At 36.6% G+C, this 15,010-nt stretch overlaps 1 protein-coding gene across 1 annotated transcript in view; it reads right to left on the bottom strand.

The window, feature by feature from the left end:
• Positions 1-3,172: 3,172 nt before the first annotated feature.
• Positions 3,173-15,010, bottom strand: part of LOC131932051 (uncharacterized) — a 44,618-nt gene continuing 32,780 nt past the window's right edge. The window contains exon 14 of the mRNA XM_059288915.1: positions 3,173-3,351. Coding sequence (XP_059144898.1) covers positions 3,173-3,351 — 179 coding nt within the window. The remainder of the gene's footprint in view (positions 3,352-15,010) is intronic.

Genomic DNA, 15,010 nt, shown 5'->3' on the forward strand with positions numbered 1-15,010 from the left:
CTGTGTGTCTGTCTGTGTGTCTGTCTGTCTGTCTGTCCGTGTGTCCGTGTGTAAACACGATAACTTGAGTACCGTTACAGCTAGGTTGATGAAATTTCATATATAAGTATTTTATCAAAATCGTAGATCCGTATCAACTTTTAAGCGATTTCCGATAACCGGAAGTGGTACTTTTCCTACTTTGAATTTTTCAAAAGCCTATAACTTGAGTACTATTTCATATAGATAAATGAAATTTCACATGTAAGTAAAAGATCTAATTCTCTACCTTCTGTTAAATTTTGAGTAATTTCCGTTGACGGGAAGTACTAATTTACGCTATTTCCGATTTCTCAAAAACGCATCTAAATTTATAAAGTACTAATAATATTGCGCACCATTATGAACATCTTTATTCGGCGTTCGCTTGGTGTGCAATACTTTTTTCTATGAGATTCTATTTTATTTTAAAAAGTTTATGTATTTAAAATTGATTAAAAATCATAACTATACCCCGAGTTCCCATCCCCTGTTGTTTTATATAAGAATATTCGAGAAAGTTTAGGGGAGATCACTCCCGGTTTATTACTTTCTCGTTTATACGAAGTATAGAGAAAGTCTTGTAATCGTGCACAAAAATAACATGAAATTTTGACAGTTTTCACCGTTTTACTCCTCAGTCCTTCATCACATCCGGAGTATAGAGGTTTTATTTTAATCAGGCAAAATTATAAATACAAATATATAAACATTTTGGCGTTTTATGCGTTATCGAGTCGTGAAAACTGGACCTTGCAATTCTGTCCGTTGTCTGTGTGTGTGTCTGTCTGTGTGTAAACACGATAACTTGAGTACCGTTACAGCTAGGTTGATGAAATTTCATATATAAGTATTTTATCAAAATCGTAGCTCCGTATCAACTTTTGAGCGATTTCCGATAACCGTAAGTGTTACTTTTTTCTACTTTGAATTTTTCAAAAGCCTATAACTTGAGTACTATTTCATATAGATAAATGAAATTTCACATGTAAGTAAAAGATCTAATTTTCTACCTTCTGTCAAAGTTTGAGTAATTTCCGTTGATTGGAAGTACTAATTTACGCTATTTCCGATTTCTCAAAAAACAAATGTAAATTAAAACTAATAATATTCCGCTCTATTATGCACGTTTTATTTGGAGTTCACTGGTGTGCAATTCTTTTTTTCTACGAGATTTTATTCTATTTTAAAAAGTTTAAGTATTTAAAATGGATTAAAATTCATGTCTATATCCCGAGTTCCCGTCCCCTGTTTTTTTATAAAAGAATATTAGAGAAAGTTTAGGGGAGATCGCTCCGGGTTTATTATTTGAAGTCACTAAATAATAGGACGCTATTTATTCGCTTAGCGGTTGTAATTCAAATACACTGGCAAGTAGTACACTACAGCACATTTTTTTGTTGTTGTTTTGCATCAATTTTTTAAAAATTTATAATTACATCAGCAACTGTTTTTTTTTAAATTTATAGTTTTGTTATATATTAATATATATATATATATATATATATATATATATATATATATATATATATATATATATATATATATATATATGTATATATATATATATATATATATATATATATATATATATATATATATATATATATATATATATATGTATATATATTTACATTAACTTACCAAAGAGTGCATTTCAACAAACAAGATTCGTTTACAAAAAGTTGACACCAAACACAAATGGGACAAGGTGGATGGTTGGTAAAGCGCTCGATTGCTAGCCCGATGTTCTAGTTCGGATCTCTGTCTTCATAACATTCCATGAGTCCACCCAGCTCTGTAGGGTACTGCAGGGAAAGTAAAGGCGGCTGGGCAAGGTGCAAGCCACACTTTCCGGTCATACGCTGAGTTTAAGAGATAAATACTTCATCAGCACTATGGATCGTTAGGTTTCGACGGGGAACTTTGCGGCAAACAAATAATGCCATTTGAATAACTTCTGTAGACGCGGATCGCACACTTTATTTCAACTTCTTGTGAACATTTGGTATATTTTCACAATAGTAAACTTACCATTAAAATATTTTTTAAAAATCTCTTTGTTATGAAGTCGTTCGAAAATATCTTCAGTAGATGAACCTAGAGAAGTGGAACCCTAGCGACGCCACAAAGATTCCACCTGAGAGAGGAGATCTTGGGTTGCCCACGTATCGTGACCATAACCCAGATTATTCTAAATATTTAATTTATAGACGTGTTATCTCCCTTGCCTTACAACTTAAATGAATTTGTTAAATTTTGCGGACAAATTTTTTCGATGTTTTTCCGGCATCTCTCGTGCGCGCTGAACACAACACCGTCCCCAACTAGATAGAAATCAATATGTAATTTGTATTGAGGATTGATAATTTATCACCCCTCTCCTCCTCCCCCCTGCAAGTTGCACTCCAGAAGAAAATTTTCGGAGACAAAATCTGTGTGATTGACCACTTGAAGCAGTAAAATACTCTAAGTACTCTAAATACCCCGACTCCCCCTTAAACATTTTCAAACATGCCAGTGCGTAGGTTTCCTTCAGCATGATTCAAGAAATACTGCCCCCTTAATTGTTTTTTTTTTAAATATAGACAAAATACTTTTACTTTAATTACGATGCTGATGATGCTAGAAAAGCTGTCCCCTTAATTGGTTGTTTTAATAATGAATGGCTTTCCCTTTTTTTACGAGCTGGCTTCCACAGGGCTGGACAACACACAGCGCCCGCGGTATTAGCAACGAGTAACATCCGCTTCTGTTCTTCGTGTTGCTTCAGGCAGTGAATTTCATTAAAAGAGCGATCCCGATATTAGCAGTCAAAACACCAACGAAAGATGCCAACATTACACAACGCTAAATCAAGTAAAAAAACAATTAAAGCCTTGTATTTTAAAATCATTCTTTATTCACCTATGTATATGAATAAACAAAACATTATAAACTATGTGATGTATATAAAATCCACTTATCTGTATATTTTTTATAAGTAAAACTTTAAAAAATATTGAATTGCCAAAACAAAAAAAATTGCAATATTTCACTGAAATATTATCTCGTAAGCTGGTATTTTAAAAATTAGCGTTTAACCTCGCTCATTGTTCTAAGAACTTCCGATAGAACCCGCATATCCCTTTAACAGCATAGCCGGGGGAACGGCTCATCCTAATAGAGGTGCCGCAGGGAACCCTTTTGGAGGATTGGGAATAACGGCGTTGTTCTTCATGCCGAGGTATTTGGCGGGCGTGTGTCGACTGCTCACTGACGGCCCCATGGAGTGCTCACAGCAAAGGGCGTTGACACGTGGGTTATAGGCGGGACCCGGACCGTCATTCAGTGCTGTAAACAATTTATTTATTTTTTATATTAAAAATTTAAATTATAAAGAATTCTTTTTGATTTTCGTTATGGAATGATACATTTTTATAGCTTTTTTTTTTTAAAAAAATACGCAACTGTGTAAGAAAAGAACTATGGTGAGGGGTGGAAGCAGGCGTTGTGACTGAAATAGCAATGTAAACAGAAAGTGTTATTTCAACGCCAAGGGTAGACAAAGGTACAGAATATAGTCCAAGTTAAGACAGAACAGACAGACCCGACGGGTTCCGAACCTACCACTCCTCACGGCACCGAATCGCCTCGCCTTCCATGCATCAAGTCAGACGTGTAACCGATTCTGCCAATCAGCTCTACAAAAATAAAGCTTTCATGGCAGAGCACAATCACAACCTATGCACGAAAGACGCGGGCTGGCGTGACCTTTGAACCGCGAATGGGACTGACCGTTAGCCTCAAACACAACAAGGACCATTATTCGACCACACAGGCGACACAAGTATAGGGACGACGATACACACAAATAGTAGCTTCCTTAAATGGGTATAGTGTAAACATGGTGAGGGGTGGAAGCAGGCGTTGTGACTGAAATAGCAATGTAAACAGAAAGTGTTATTTCAACGCCAAGGGTAGACAAAGGTACAGAATATAGTCCAAGTTAAGACAGAACATACAGACCCGACGGGTTCCGAACCTACCACTCCTCACGGCACCGAATCGCCTCGCCTTCCATGCATCAAGTCAGACGTGTAACCGATTCTGCCAATCAGCTCTACAAAAATAAAGCTTTCATGGGTGCGATTCGGTGCCGTGAGGAGTGGTAGGTTCGGAACAACACTTTCTGTTTACATTGCTAAAGAACTATAAAAATGTTTAAGCATTCCATAACGAATAAAAAAAAATGAAAAATTAAAATTAAGAATTCTTTTAGATTTTCGTTATGGAATGATACATTTTTATAGCGTTTTTCTTAAATACGCAAGTATGTAAGAAAAGAACTATAAAAATGTTTAAGCATTCCATAACGAATTTAAAAACAAATTCTTTGTATACATTGGTCACACACACATAAAAGTTAATGATATCCCTAAGATAACGTACTGAGAGATGGAATAGGAATCAGATCAATGGAAAAAACGAAGATGAGTTGGCTTTGTTCTGAGAGTCAAGGATACCTCAAGAAGTAGAGGCATCCCTTCTATGGACAACAGGTGGTGAAAAATAAAAGGGAAGTTGACCAAAAACAATCTCGTTATGACCAAGAGACGACTGAGAAAGCTAGTCAAAGGCAGAAAGAAAGGGGGGAATTTCGTTACCGACTTAAAAGTAAAGTTTCCCTTTCAAACCTGACGGTCAATGGGGCAAGTGAAGTAGAGTTCACTTGTTCACTGTGACCTCGGCATATGAAGAGGTAGTATGCCCAGCCGCCTTTACTTTTCCTAACCATAATTAGGTACCCATCAGAGTTGGGTGGACTCGTTACCGTCTTAGGGGGTCATCAATAAATGTCGTCACGCTTTTTTTGGACTATTTTTACCTCCCCCCCCCTCCCCTACGTCACACATCGTCACAAAAAGTCAGACCCCCCCCTAAAATGACGTCACACCTCAGCCTACAACCCCCCTCAAAATTGCAGTTGAATTTTTTTTTAAACATCGATATTTTCCAAAATCTTGTCTGAGCTCTGTCAAAATAGAGTATTTTAATCAATTCCTATTACAGCTATTTTCTAAAATGCGAAATAACGTCTAAAATTCGTTTACTAACATATGCTTTTTTTTATAATGCAAAAGTGTGACGTCGCACCATCTGAACCCCCCCCCCCTCCCCCTCATCACACACCGTCACAAAATTACGGACTCCCCTACCCCCTACGAGTGTGACGTCATTTATGGACGACCCCTTAGACACTGAAGAGTGAAAAAGGTGACGAAATAAAGGAGTTGATTACTTATTGATGCGATCACGGAGACAGTGAGCTTATATATAAATAATCTTGCAGAGGCAATGTCGTGTAATTATCACAATGGTCTGAACAAAGATAAGCCCAACACCATTCTATAAGTGAGACCATCACTCACATTGGTGTATTTGAACTAGGGTATAAACAATTCGACAAATTATGTTCATCTATACTAGCATACACCCGCGTTAATAGCTGTCACTTGTGACCTGATACGGACATATTTGGTTACAAAGACGAAGCCCCCCCTCCCCCCTTCATAATCCAGGCACACCAAAGATAGGTCAAAGGCTACTAGTTCCATTGCCAAATAAGGCCGCTCTAAAGAATAGTTGCATTGCCTGGCGTCAGTTTCGTTAAGGTATCTCCAGTGGCTTAGCGAGGTCGGGTGTCACCCGGTGCAGCACTTAATGGTGTCACCCCCCAGAGGCGTAGCAACCCTTCCCGGGGACAAACTTTCAAATATTCGATTTGCACCCCCCCCCCCCCTCAAACTTTCGATTTTCATCCCCCTCAAGTTTTCAATTTGCCCCCCCCCCCCGCCTCAAACTTTCGATTTGCACCCCCCGCTCAAGTTTTCGATGTTCAGCCCCCCCCCCCCCCTCAAACTTTCGATTTGCACCCCCCCGCTCAAGTTTTCGATTTGCACCCCCCCCCCCTTCCTCAAGTTTTTCTCTATATATTTTGCTATTTTTTGCCTTTTTGTGTCACCCACCTAAATGGTATCACCCGGTGCGCTCCGCACCCCCGCCCCCCCTCGCTACGCCTCTGGGTATCTCTCTTTTTCCACTTGAAATTTCCGACCCCCGATAGTTTCAAAGAATCACTGCCTAGCGTAAAGAATCAAGGCCTCACATTACAGTACTCACCTAATTTATGCATGGCTCTACCAGCGATGGATTTGCTAATCGGCTGATACATTTCCTTAACATTGTAGGTCTGTGGGCCCGGAGCATCCGGATCTGTGAGTAGATGAAACAAATCATTATGTTAATTAGTGTGAGTAAACTTTTCCACATGCCATTAAAATTAAACAAATCATTATGTTAATTAGTGTGAGTAAACTTTTCCATATGCCATTAAAATTAAACAAATCATTATGTTAATTAGTGTGAGTAAACTTTTCCACATGCCATTAAAATTAAACAAATCATTATGTTAATTAGTGTGAGTAAACTTTTCCATATGCCATTAAAATTAAACAAATCATTATGTTAATTAGTGTGAGTAAACTTTTCCATATGCCATTAAAATTAAACAAATCATTATGTTAATTAGTGTGAGTAAACTTTTCCATATGCCATTAAAATTAAACAAATCATTATGTTAATTAGTGTGAGTAAACTTTTCCACATGCCATTAAAATTAAACAAATCATTATGTTAATTAGTGTGAGTAAACTTTTCCATATGCCATTAAAATTAAACAAATCATTATGTTAATTAGTGTGAGTAAACTTTTCCATATGCCATTAAAATTAAACAAATCATTATGTTAATTAGTGTGAGTAAACTTTTCCATATGCCATTAAAATTAAACAAATCATTATGTTAATTAGTGTGAGTAAACTTTTCCATATGCCATTAAAATTAAACAAATCATTATGTCAATTAGTGTGAGTAAACTTTTCCATATGCCATTAAAATTAAACAAATCATTATGTTAATTAGTGTGACGTATTACTTTTTCATATGCCATTAAAACAGTTGTTGTGCATTAAACAATTCATTATGTTAATTAGTGTGACGTATTACTTTTTCATATGCCATTAAAACAGTTGTTGTGCATTAAACAAATCATTAGGTCATTCAGTGTGACATAATACTTTTTTCATGCGCCATTAAAATCATTGTTGTGTATGATACTAATCATTATGGTAATGAGTGTGAATCAAACTTTATTCATATGCCATTAAAATATGTGTTGTTTATAAAAAATCATTATGTTAATTAGTGTGACGTATTACTTTTTTCATATGCCATTAAAATATGTGTTGTGTATAAAAAAATCATTAAAAAAAACAATAATTGTTGTAAATGAAACAAATCAGTATCTTAATTAGTGCGACATATAACTTCTTAGATATGCTTTTAAAATAATTGTTGTCTTTGAAACTAATCAGTATGCTAATTGTTGTAAATCAAACTTTATTCATATGCCATTAAAATATGTGTTGTGTATAAAAAAATCATTTAAAAAAACAATAATTGTTGTATATGAAACAAATCAGTATGTTAAATAGGGCGACATATAACTTCTTACATATGCTTTTAAAATAATTGTTGTGTATGAACAAACCATTTGATTAATTAGTGTGAATTAAACATTATACCAGACGCCATTAAAATAATTGTGTATGAAAGTACTCTTTATGTTAGTTTTTGTAAATTAAACGTTTTCCATGGGCAATTAAAATAAATATTGTGAACGGAACAATATGTTAGTGTGTGCAAAGCAAAACAGTTTTTTAACTGTGTTTTTTACTTTCTCGTATATACGTAGTATAGAGAAAGTATTGTAATCGTGCAAAAAAAAAAAAAATCGAGATTTTTACAAATCTCGACGTTTTACACCTCACTGATACGGAAAAACATAATTTTGCAATCTTGTCCGTATGTCTGTGTGTGTGTGTGTCTGTGTGTCTGTCTGTCCGTGTGTAAACACGATAACTTGAGTACCGTTACAGCTAGGTTGATGAAATTTCATATATAAGTATTTTATCAAAATCGTAGATCCGTATCAACTTTTGAGCGATTTCCGATAACCGGAAGTGGTACTTTTCCTACTTTGAATTTTTCAAAAGCCTATAACTTGAGTACTATTTCAGATAGATAAATGAAATTTCACATGTAAGTAAAAGATCTAATTCTCTACCTTCTGTTAAATTTGAGTAATTTCCGTTGACTGGAAGTAGTAATTTACGCTACTTCCGATTTCTCAAAAAACAAATGTAAATTTTTAAAGTACTAATAATATTGCGCACTATTATACGCGTTTTTATTCGGCGTTTGCTTGGTGCGCAATGTTTTTTTTATGAGATTCTATTCTATTTTTAAAAGTTTAAGTATTTAAAATGGATTAAAAATCATAACTATATCCCCAGTTACCATCCCCTGTTGTTTTATATAAGAATATTCGAGAAAGTTTAGGGGAGATCACTACCGGTTTATTTTTTAATGCTTTCTTAAAATTCGAAATTGGAAAGATACGAATAAAAAACACTGTTGAAGAAATTAATCTTCTTTAAATATATTTAAACAGAATGAACCGACCTATCTCTTATCTAGAAGAGCAGGTATACTCTGTGAGCTCTGCATAATAAGAGAAAATTTGATCAGCAAAATGTTTGAGTCGCATTTACAAAGAGCACGTCAAGATAAAAACATGAACACGTTATTTCATTAACTGTTTAGTATGTGAGTAAAATCTGTCTCTAAAATCAGACTTAGTGTAGGCTATCACAGATTTCAATCAAATCTTCTTTGTTAACATCCGACTAAATATTTTTAACTTAACAAGCAGTGAACACTGTCTTGTCATTTATGCTGCACAAATTATTTTTAAGTCTTTTCGAACCTTAAAAAAAACATAGAGAGCAGAGTCACAAATGTCACAGTACACATTTTATTATTTCTTATTTTATATTATCAAATCAAATCAACCAAACATATATATATTTAAATTACTTTACAATCAACTGATGTTTGTTCAGCTCTAATTATCCTTTTTCCATATATGGGTTTTCTGCATGATTTTTGTTAAGGGGATTTAGGTTCAGTGAGTTTATTTACCACTTATTACAATAGTAATACGAAAACTTATTTTGATTTTCTACATTTATTTTTAACACAAAATTGATGTTCCTAATAAATAATCTGCCATTTGTACTACTAATTTATAAATATGGGTTAAAATAATATATTCGAACAATTTGAATTATTTTCCTTAAAAATATTTTTGAACTGAACAATCAAAATTCTGCCTGTTTTCATTCTTGGTTAATTACTGACTATAATCTCTAGACAAAGATTGCTCTTTGAATTGTCAAGTTTACAGGTAAGTGTAGATGTATAAAACCGTCTGTTCTACTTAAAAAAAAAACAAGACTTTGTACCACCCCCTAAGCCCTCTCTCCCCTCACCCCAATTCACCCTACCTTCACCATGGGCTTAGCCATGACCGTGGATGAAAGATGTTGTACAAGACTTTGTACCACCCCCTAAGTCCTCTCTCCCCTCACCCCCAATTCACCCTACCTTCACCATGGGCTTAGCCATGACCGTGGATGAAAGATGTTGTATGCCAACATGACAGGTACCTGCACGAGATCTAAGCGATGCAACAGTAATTATCAAACAGCCGTGCCCAACATCCCCCCCCCCCCCTCCGTCTGGTGTTTGTGTCTCCCACCCCTTCACCCGTTAACATCAGACGGATGAGCTTCGACGAAAAAAAAATGAAAACACGTTCCAAGAACCGAGAGCCCCCCCCCCTCCCCCTGTAAACAGATGCGAGCGTCGGGAGTGGGTTTGTCTGTCTAGTGGAGGTAAATGTTTACACCGTCTAGCTAATCTCAGACCTGATGAGCGGAAGCCGGGTCTAGCAATAGGGAAACCCACTTCTACACTCCTTTTACTCCATTAGCGATCAATGTAAGACTGTTGAAGGAGGTAACTCTGACTTCATCTATGAATTACGATATCAGCGAATACAATTTTGGAGTTGTTTCCCTTTTTATCAGCTAATTTCGTTTTCACCCTAGTCACTTTAGATACGATAGTTTACCCGTTTTTTTTTTTTTTTTTTGTTTTTTTTTTTTTTAAATTCAGGAGCATCACAACAGAATTTGAACAAAAATGTACGGCGTAACACAAAAGTAGGAGTACTTAAAATAAAAGAAAATATTCTAAAACAACATTTGAATAATGTCACTTCTTCCCTTATGTTGTGATACAAAATAGATCGTCGATGCAAAGTATAAGATTTCAAGATCACAGCACGCTTTCTTTGTTAAATATCGGTGCTAATAACATTTTACTACAACTAGATCTATTTTTCATTTATTTTCTCTCTTGCTAATTTAATCTTAATCATACATAAATTTTAAACAATATGAATTGCATACAAATTTGTGAAATTGGTCGTGGTCTGGTGAAACAGAGTGTGGCTCTAGTATTGATGTCGGTTCGGATCTGCGACTGGGACTTTCTTGAGTTCACCCAGCTCTAATGGGTACCTGACTTAGATTAGGCAAACAGACGGCTGGGCATAGTGCTGACCACATTATCCGCTTGCATGCCGGGGTTATTGAAACATATTAACTCTACTTCACCTGCCCCATGTGTCTTGGGCACGAACAGGAAATAATGAAGAAGTTTAAACGATGCTAAATTGCGCCCCTATCTGTCATGCAAAGTTCATGTAGTCCTATAATATTTGGCAACGTCAAAGTAGAACAACCAAGAAAATGCCGAACACAGAACAAGACAAGAGTTTGAGAAAAAAATGAAGAAATTGATCATTCAGATTTAGACAATTCTGTTTTATATGTTTTATGTTGGATGTCAGGTTTAGCAGCTAGTAGAATGTAACAAGATATTCACTCCCACTTAACCCCAAGGTAAGTAAGTAATGTACCCTTTCAAATCGTACGGCCCATGGGGGCAGGTGAAGTAGAGTTCATTGTTCCAGTGCTCTACCATTGGACCACGCCATCCCTTACATAACCTTTATGTGTACATTATATTATTATGTACCAGGGTCTGAACCAACTGTTGACACAATTTTTCCTTACTCTCATTAATTTTAACAAAGGTAAAATATTTGTTTTTCAAAGCCAGACATTTCTCTCATTCTCCCCTTCCTAGTTTAAAGATACGTTTTCATTCAGCCTACCCGCCTCAGATACGTGTTAAATCTAATTAAATAAACCAGCCATTAGACACGGCACAAAAAATTAATTACATCTTACAGACAACACCCGGGTTTTTAATTACAATTTCCTGGATCATTCGGTGGGATTTGGGTTTTTTACATTTCCAGAATCGTCAATTTTTTTTAAAGATTTTGTAAGCAGTTCAGCCAGTTCGTACAAAAATTTCAAAATTTAAGTCGGTTGCATTTTGCGTTGTTTTTTCTTCTTCCTGTGAATTGTGTGCACAAATAGCCCAAGGGAAAGGCATTACCTATACAATTTGGAGCCAGTTGTGTTGCAAGAACTTCCGGTCGAAAACCAGAGGTGGTAATCATATTGGATAAGGGGCTCCACTAAGGGTTTTTTTTTTTCTGCGGATTTTTCTCTCCTTTATGGTTTACTGTCCCAAGCTATCGAGCGTCATCTGCCCGTTGTTTCGAACCCGGATCTGTATGCGTCAGATTCACTTCCAGACAATGTCGACCCACCCCCCACCAATATATATATATATATATATATATATATATATATATATATATATATATATATATATATATATATATATATATATATATATATATATATATATATATATATATATATATATATATATATATATATATATATATATATATATATATATATATATATAAAAAAGCGGAATGTAATAGACTTGAACTTTGTGGTCGAATCGAAGAGCGTTCAACAGCTAACTTGAAAGTTTTCGGGTATGGATCCCGCAGGACACCCCAAAATTAACCCAGCTCTGATGGGTATCTGACTATCGTTAAAAAAGTGCAGGAATTGTGCTGACCACACTATCCCGCTTAAAGCCGAGCTCACAGAAACCGGTGAACTCTACTCCACCTTCCCACAGAGTATCAGAACATAAAGACTATGCTACTTACTTAGTTTAAGAATCCGTAAATATTTTTTTTGACACAAATGTAATATTCGCACTTAAGAAATAACTAAGATACTACAGAGTTAGCATTATAAAACCAAGTTTCTCTAAAGGGTAATTGATATTATGTTTCGCTTATTTTAACGTTCTAGGTAAGCCCCTCGCTAAAAATATATATTCAAGTACCGCTCACATTTACGTGTGTTGTCGGGAAAAAAACAACAAGCATCACTTAGAAAATATCCTCCGGTACATTTTTCAACAGCTGGCTAAATGGGAGTTCTGGCGCTCAGTCGAAAACTACAGACAAATCCAAAACTCAACACGCAATAGACAGAAGTCAAACCAAAATTCACTGCTCGTCCCAAATCTAATCATGACCTTGTTGTAAATAACCCACAGGAATAACCCAACGATGATTTATTTTAAGCTAGATAAATAAAATATATTTCTGTGACGCAAATTTACATTGACGTTTTTGTTTGTTTACCTGATTATGTATATTGGTGGCAAGTAGGCACAGTGGACTAAGTGATACAGGTATGCGCGGTAGAATTCGGTTTGTAGAGATCTGGGTGAAACAGGGGCATTGTAGAGGCGGGCTACGCTCTATGTGAAACAGGTGTTGTTGTAGAGGCGGGCTACGCTCTATGTGAAACAGGTGCTATTGTAGAGGCGGGCTACGCTCTATGTGAAACAGGTGCTATTGTAGAGGCGGGCTACGCTCTATGTGAAACAGGTGCTATTGTAGAGGCGGGCTACGCTCTATGTGAAACAGGTGCTTGTGTAGAGGCTGGTCTATGCTCTATGTGAAACAGGTGCTATTGTAGAGGCCAGTCTCTACGCTCTATGTGAAACATGTGCTATTGTAGAAACGGGCTACGCTCTATGTGAAACAGGTTCTATTGTTAGGCCGGTCTACGCTCTATGTGAAACAGGTGCTATTGTTAGGCCGGGCTACGCTCTATGTGAAACAGGTGCTATTGTAGAAACGGGCTACGCTCTATGTGAAACAGGTGCTATTGTAGAGACGGGCTACGCTCTATGTGAAACTGGTGCTATTGTTAGGCCGGTCTACGCTCTATGTGAAACAGGTGCTATGTCAGAGGCCGATCTACGCTCTATATGAAACAGGTGCTATTGTAGAGGCTGGTCTATGCTCTATGTGAAACTGGTGCTATTGTAGTGGCCGGTCTACGCTCTATGTGATTTAGGTGCTATGTAGAGGCCAGTCTCTACGCTCTATGTGAAACAGGTGCTGTTGTAGAGACGGACTACGCTCTATGTGAAACTGGTGCTATTGTAGTTGCCGGTCTACGCTCTATGTGATTTAGGTGCTATGTAGAGGCCAGTCTACGCTCTATGTGATTTAGGTGCTATGTAGAGGCCAGTCTCTACGCTCTATGTGAAACAGGTGCTGTTGTAGAGACGGACTACGCTCTATGTGAAACTGGTGCTATTGTAGTGGCCGGTCTACGCTCTATGTGATTTAGGTGCTATGTAGAGGCCAGTCTACGCTCTATGTGATTTAGGTGCTATGTAGAGGCCAGTCTCTACGCTCTATGTGAAACAGGTGCTGTTGTAGAGACGGACTACGCTCTATGTGAAACTGGTGCTATTGTAGTGGCCGGTCTACGCTCTATGTGATTTAGGTGCTATTGTAGAGGCCGATCTACGCTCTATGTGAAACAGGTGCTATGTAGAGGCCAGTCTCTACGCTCTATGTGAAACAGGTGCTGTTGTAGAGACGGACTACGCTCTATGTGAAACTGGTGCTATTGTAGTGGCCGGTCTACGCTCTATGTGAAACAGGTGCTATTGTAGAGACGGGCTACGCTCTATGTGAAACAGGTGCTATTGTAGAGTCCGGTCTATGCTCACATCAAGTCCCTTTACAAAGTCACGAATCAACCAAATAGGCGAAGAAGAGATCTTAATTTTCTGACGCTATTCTACATAACAGTAGATAGACCGACAAACATAAATTAAACCCGAACCCATTAGTTAAATTTTTAAAAAATGTTATGATAATGTTTTTATAGTTTTTGCTAATAATCAATTGATAAAATTGATGCCCGTGCTTAGAGCCCAGTCTCTCTTATTTATCAATGTCTAAATAAGGCAACACACACACACACACACACGCACACACACCATAGCAAGGGACGGCTTGGCTTAGAGGTAGAGCGCTACATTGCCAACCCGAGAGTCTCGAGTTCAGTCCGGGTTCAATTCAATAGAACTTCACTGAGTCGGCCCATCTCTGATTGGTACCTATCTCACTTTGTTTATATATATATATATATATATATATATATATATATATATATATATATATATATATATATATATATATATATATATATATATATATATATATATATATAATATCCCTTCATAAGTCGAGGTCACGGTAACAAGTGAACTCTATTTCATTTGCCCCATAGACCCATCATATTTGAAAAGGGAACTTTTGCTTTTTGCAGCCCAGTATACTAGGAGAGAACCGGTGGTTCTTGTATATGCCGGGCTGAGGTCAAAGGTGACACGACCCAAGTGCTTGACGCACTAAGACAGGTGTAGTAATGAACCTGGTGGCAGAACTCATGATCCCACTCTCTCCCGCTCTCGTACAACTCTGCCACTTATTCTAGTCCTCGCCGACTTATTGTGATATTTGTTGACGTGTTGCTTTTGTTCAAATTTTACAGTATAAGTTTGTTCAAACCCTACTGATCAGCAGTTCAACAAGTTCATGGGCATCCGTTCCCTAAACTATCTACATTAGCATTTGCTCATTTCTTTTTTTAGACATCTCATCCAAAAAGGTGCGAATTTACCTAGTCACCCCATATATATATATATATATATATATATATAT

Source organism: Physella acuta, unplaced genomic scaffold (assembly GCF_028476545.2).
Source record: "Physella acuta isolate Inbredline_101_S28 unplaced genomic scaffold, ASM2847654v3 ptg002078l, whole genome shotgun sequence".
NCBI lineage: Eukaryota > Metazoa > Mollusca > Gastropoda > Physidae > Physella > Physella acuta.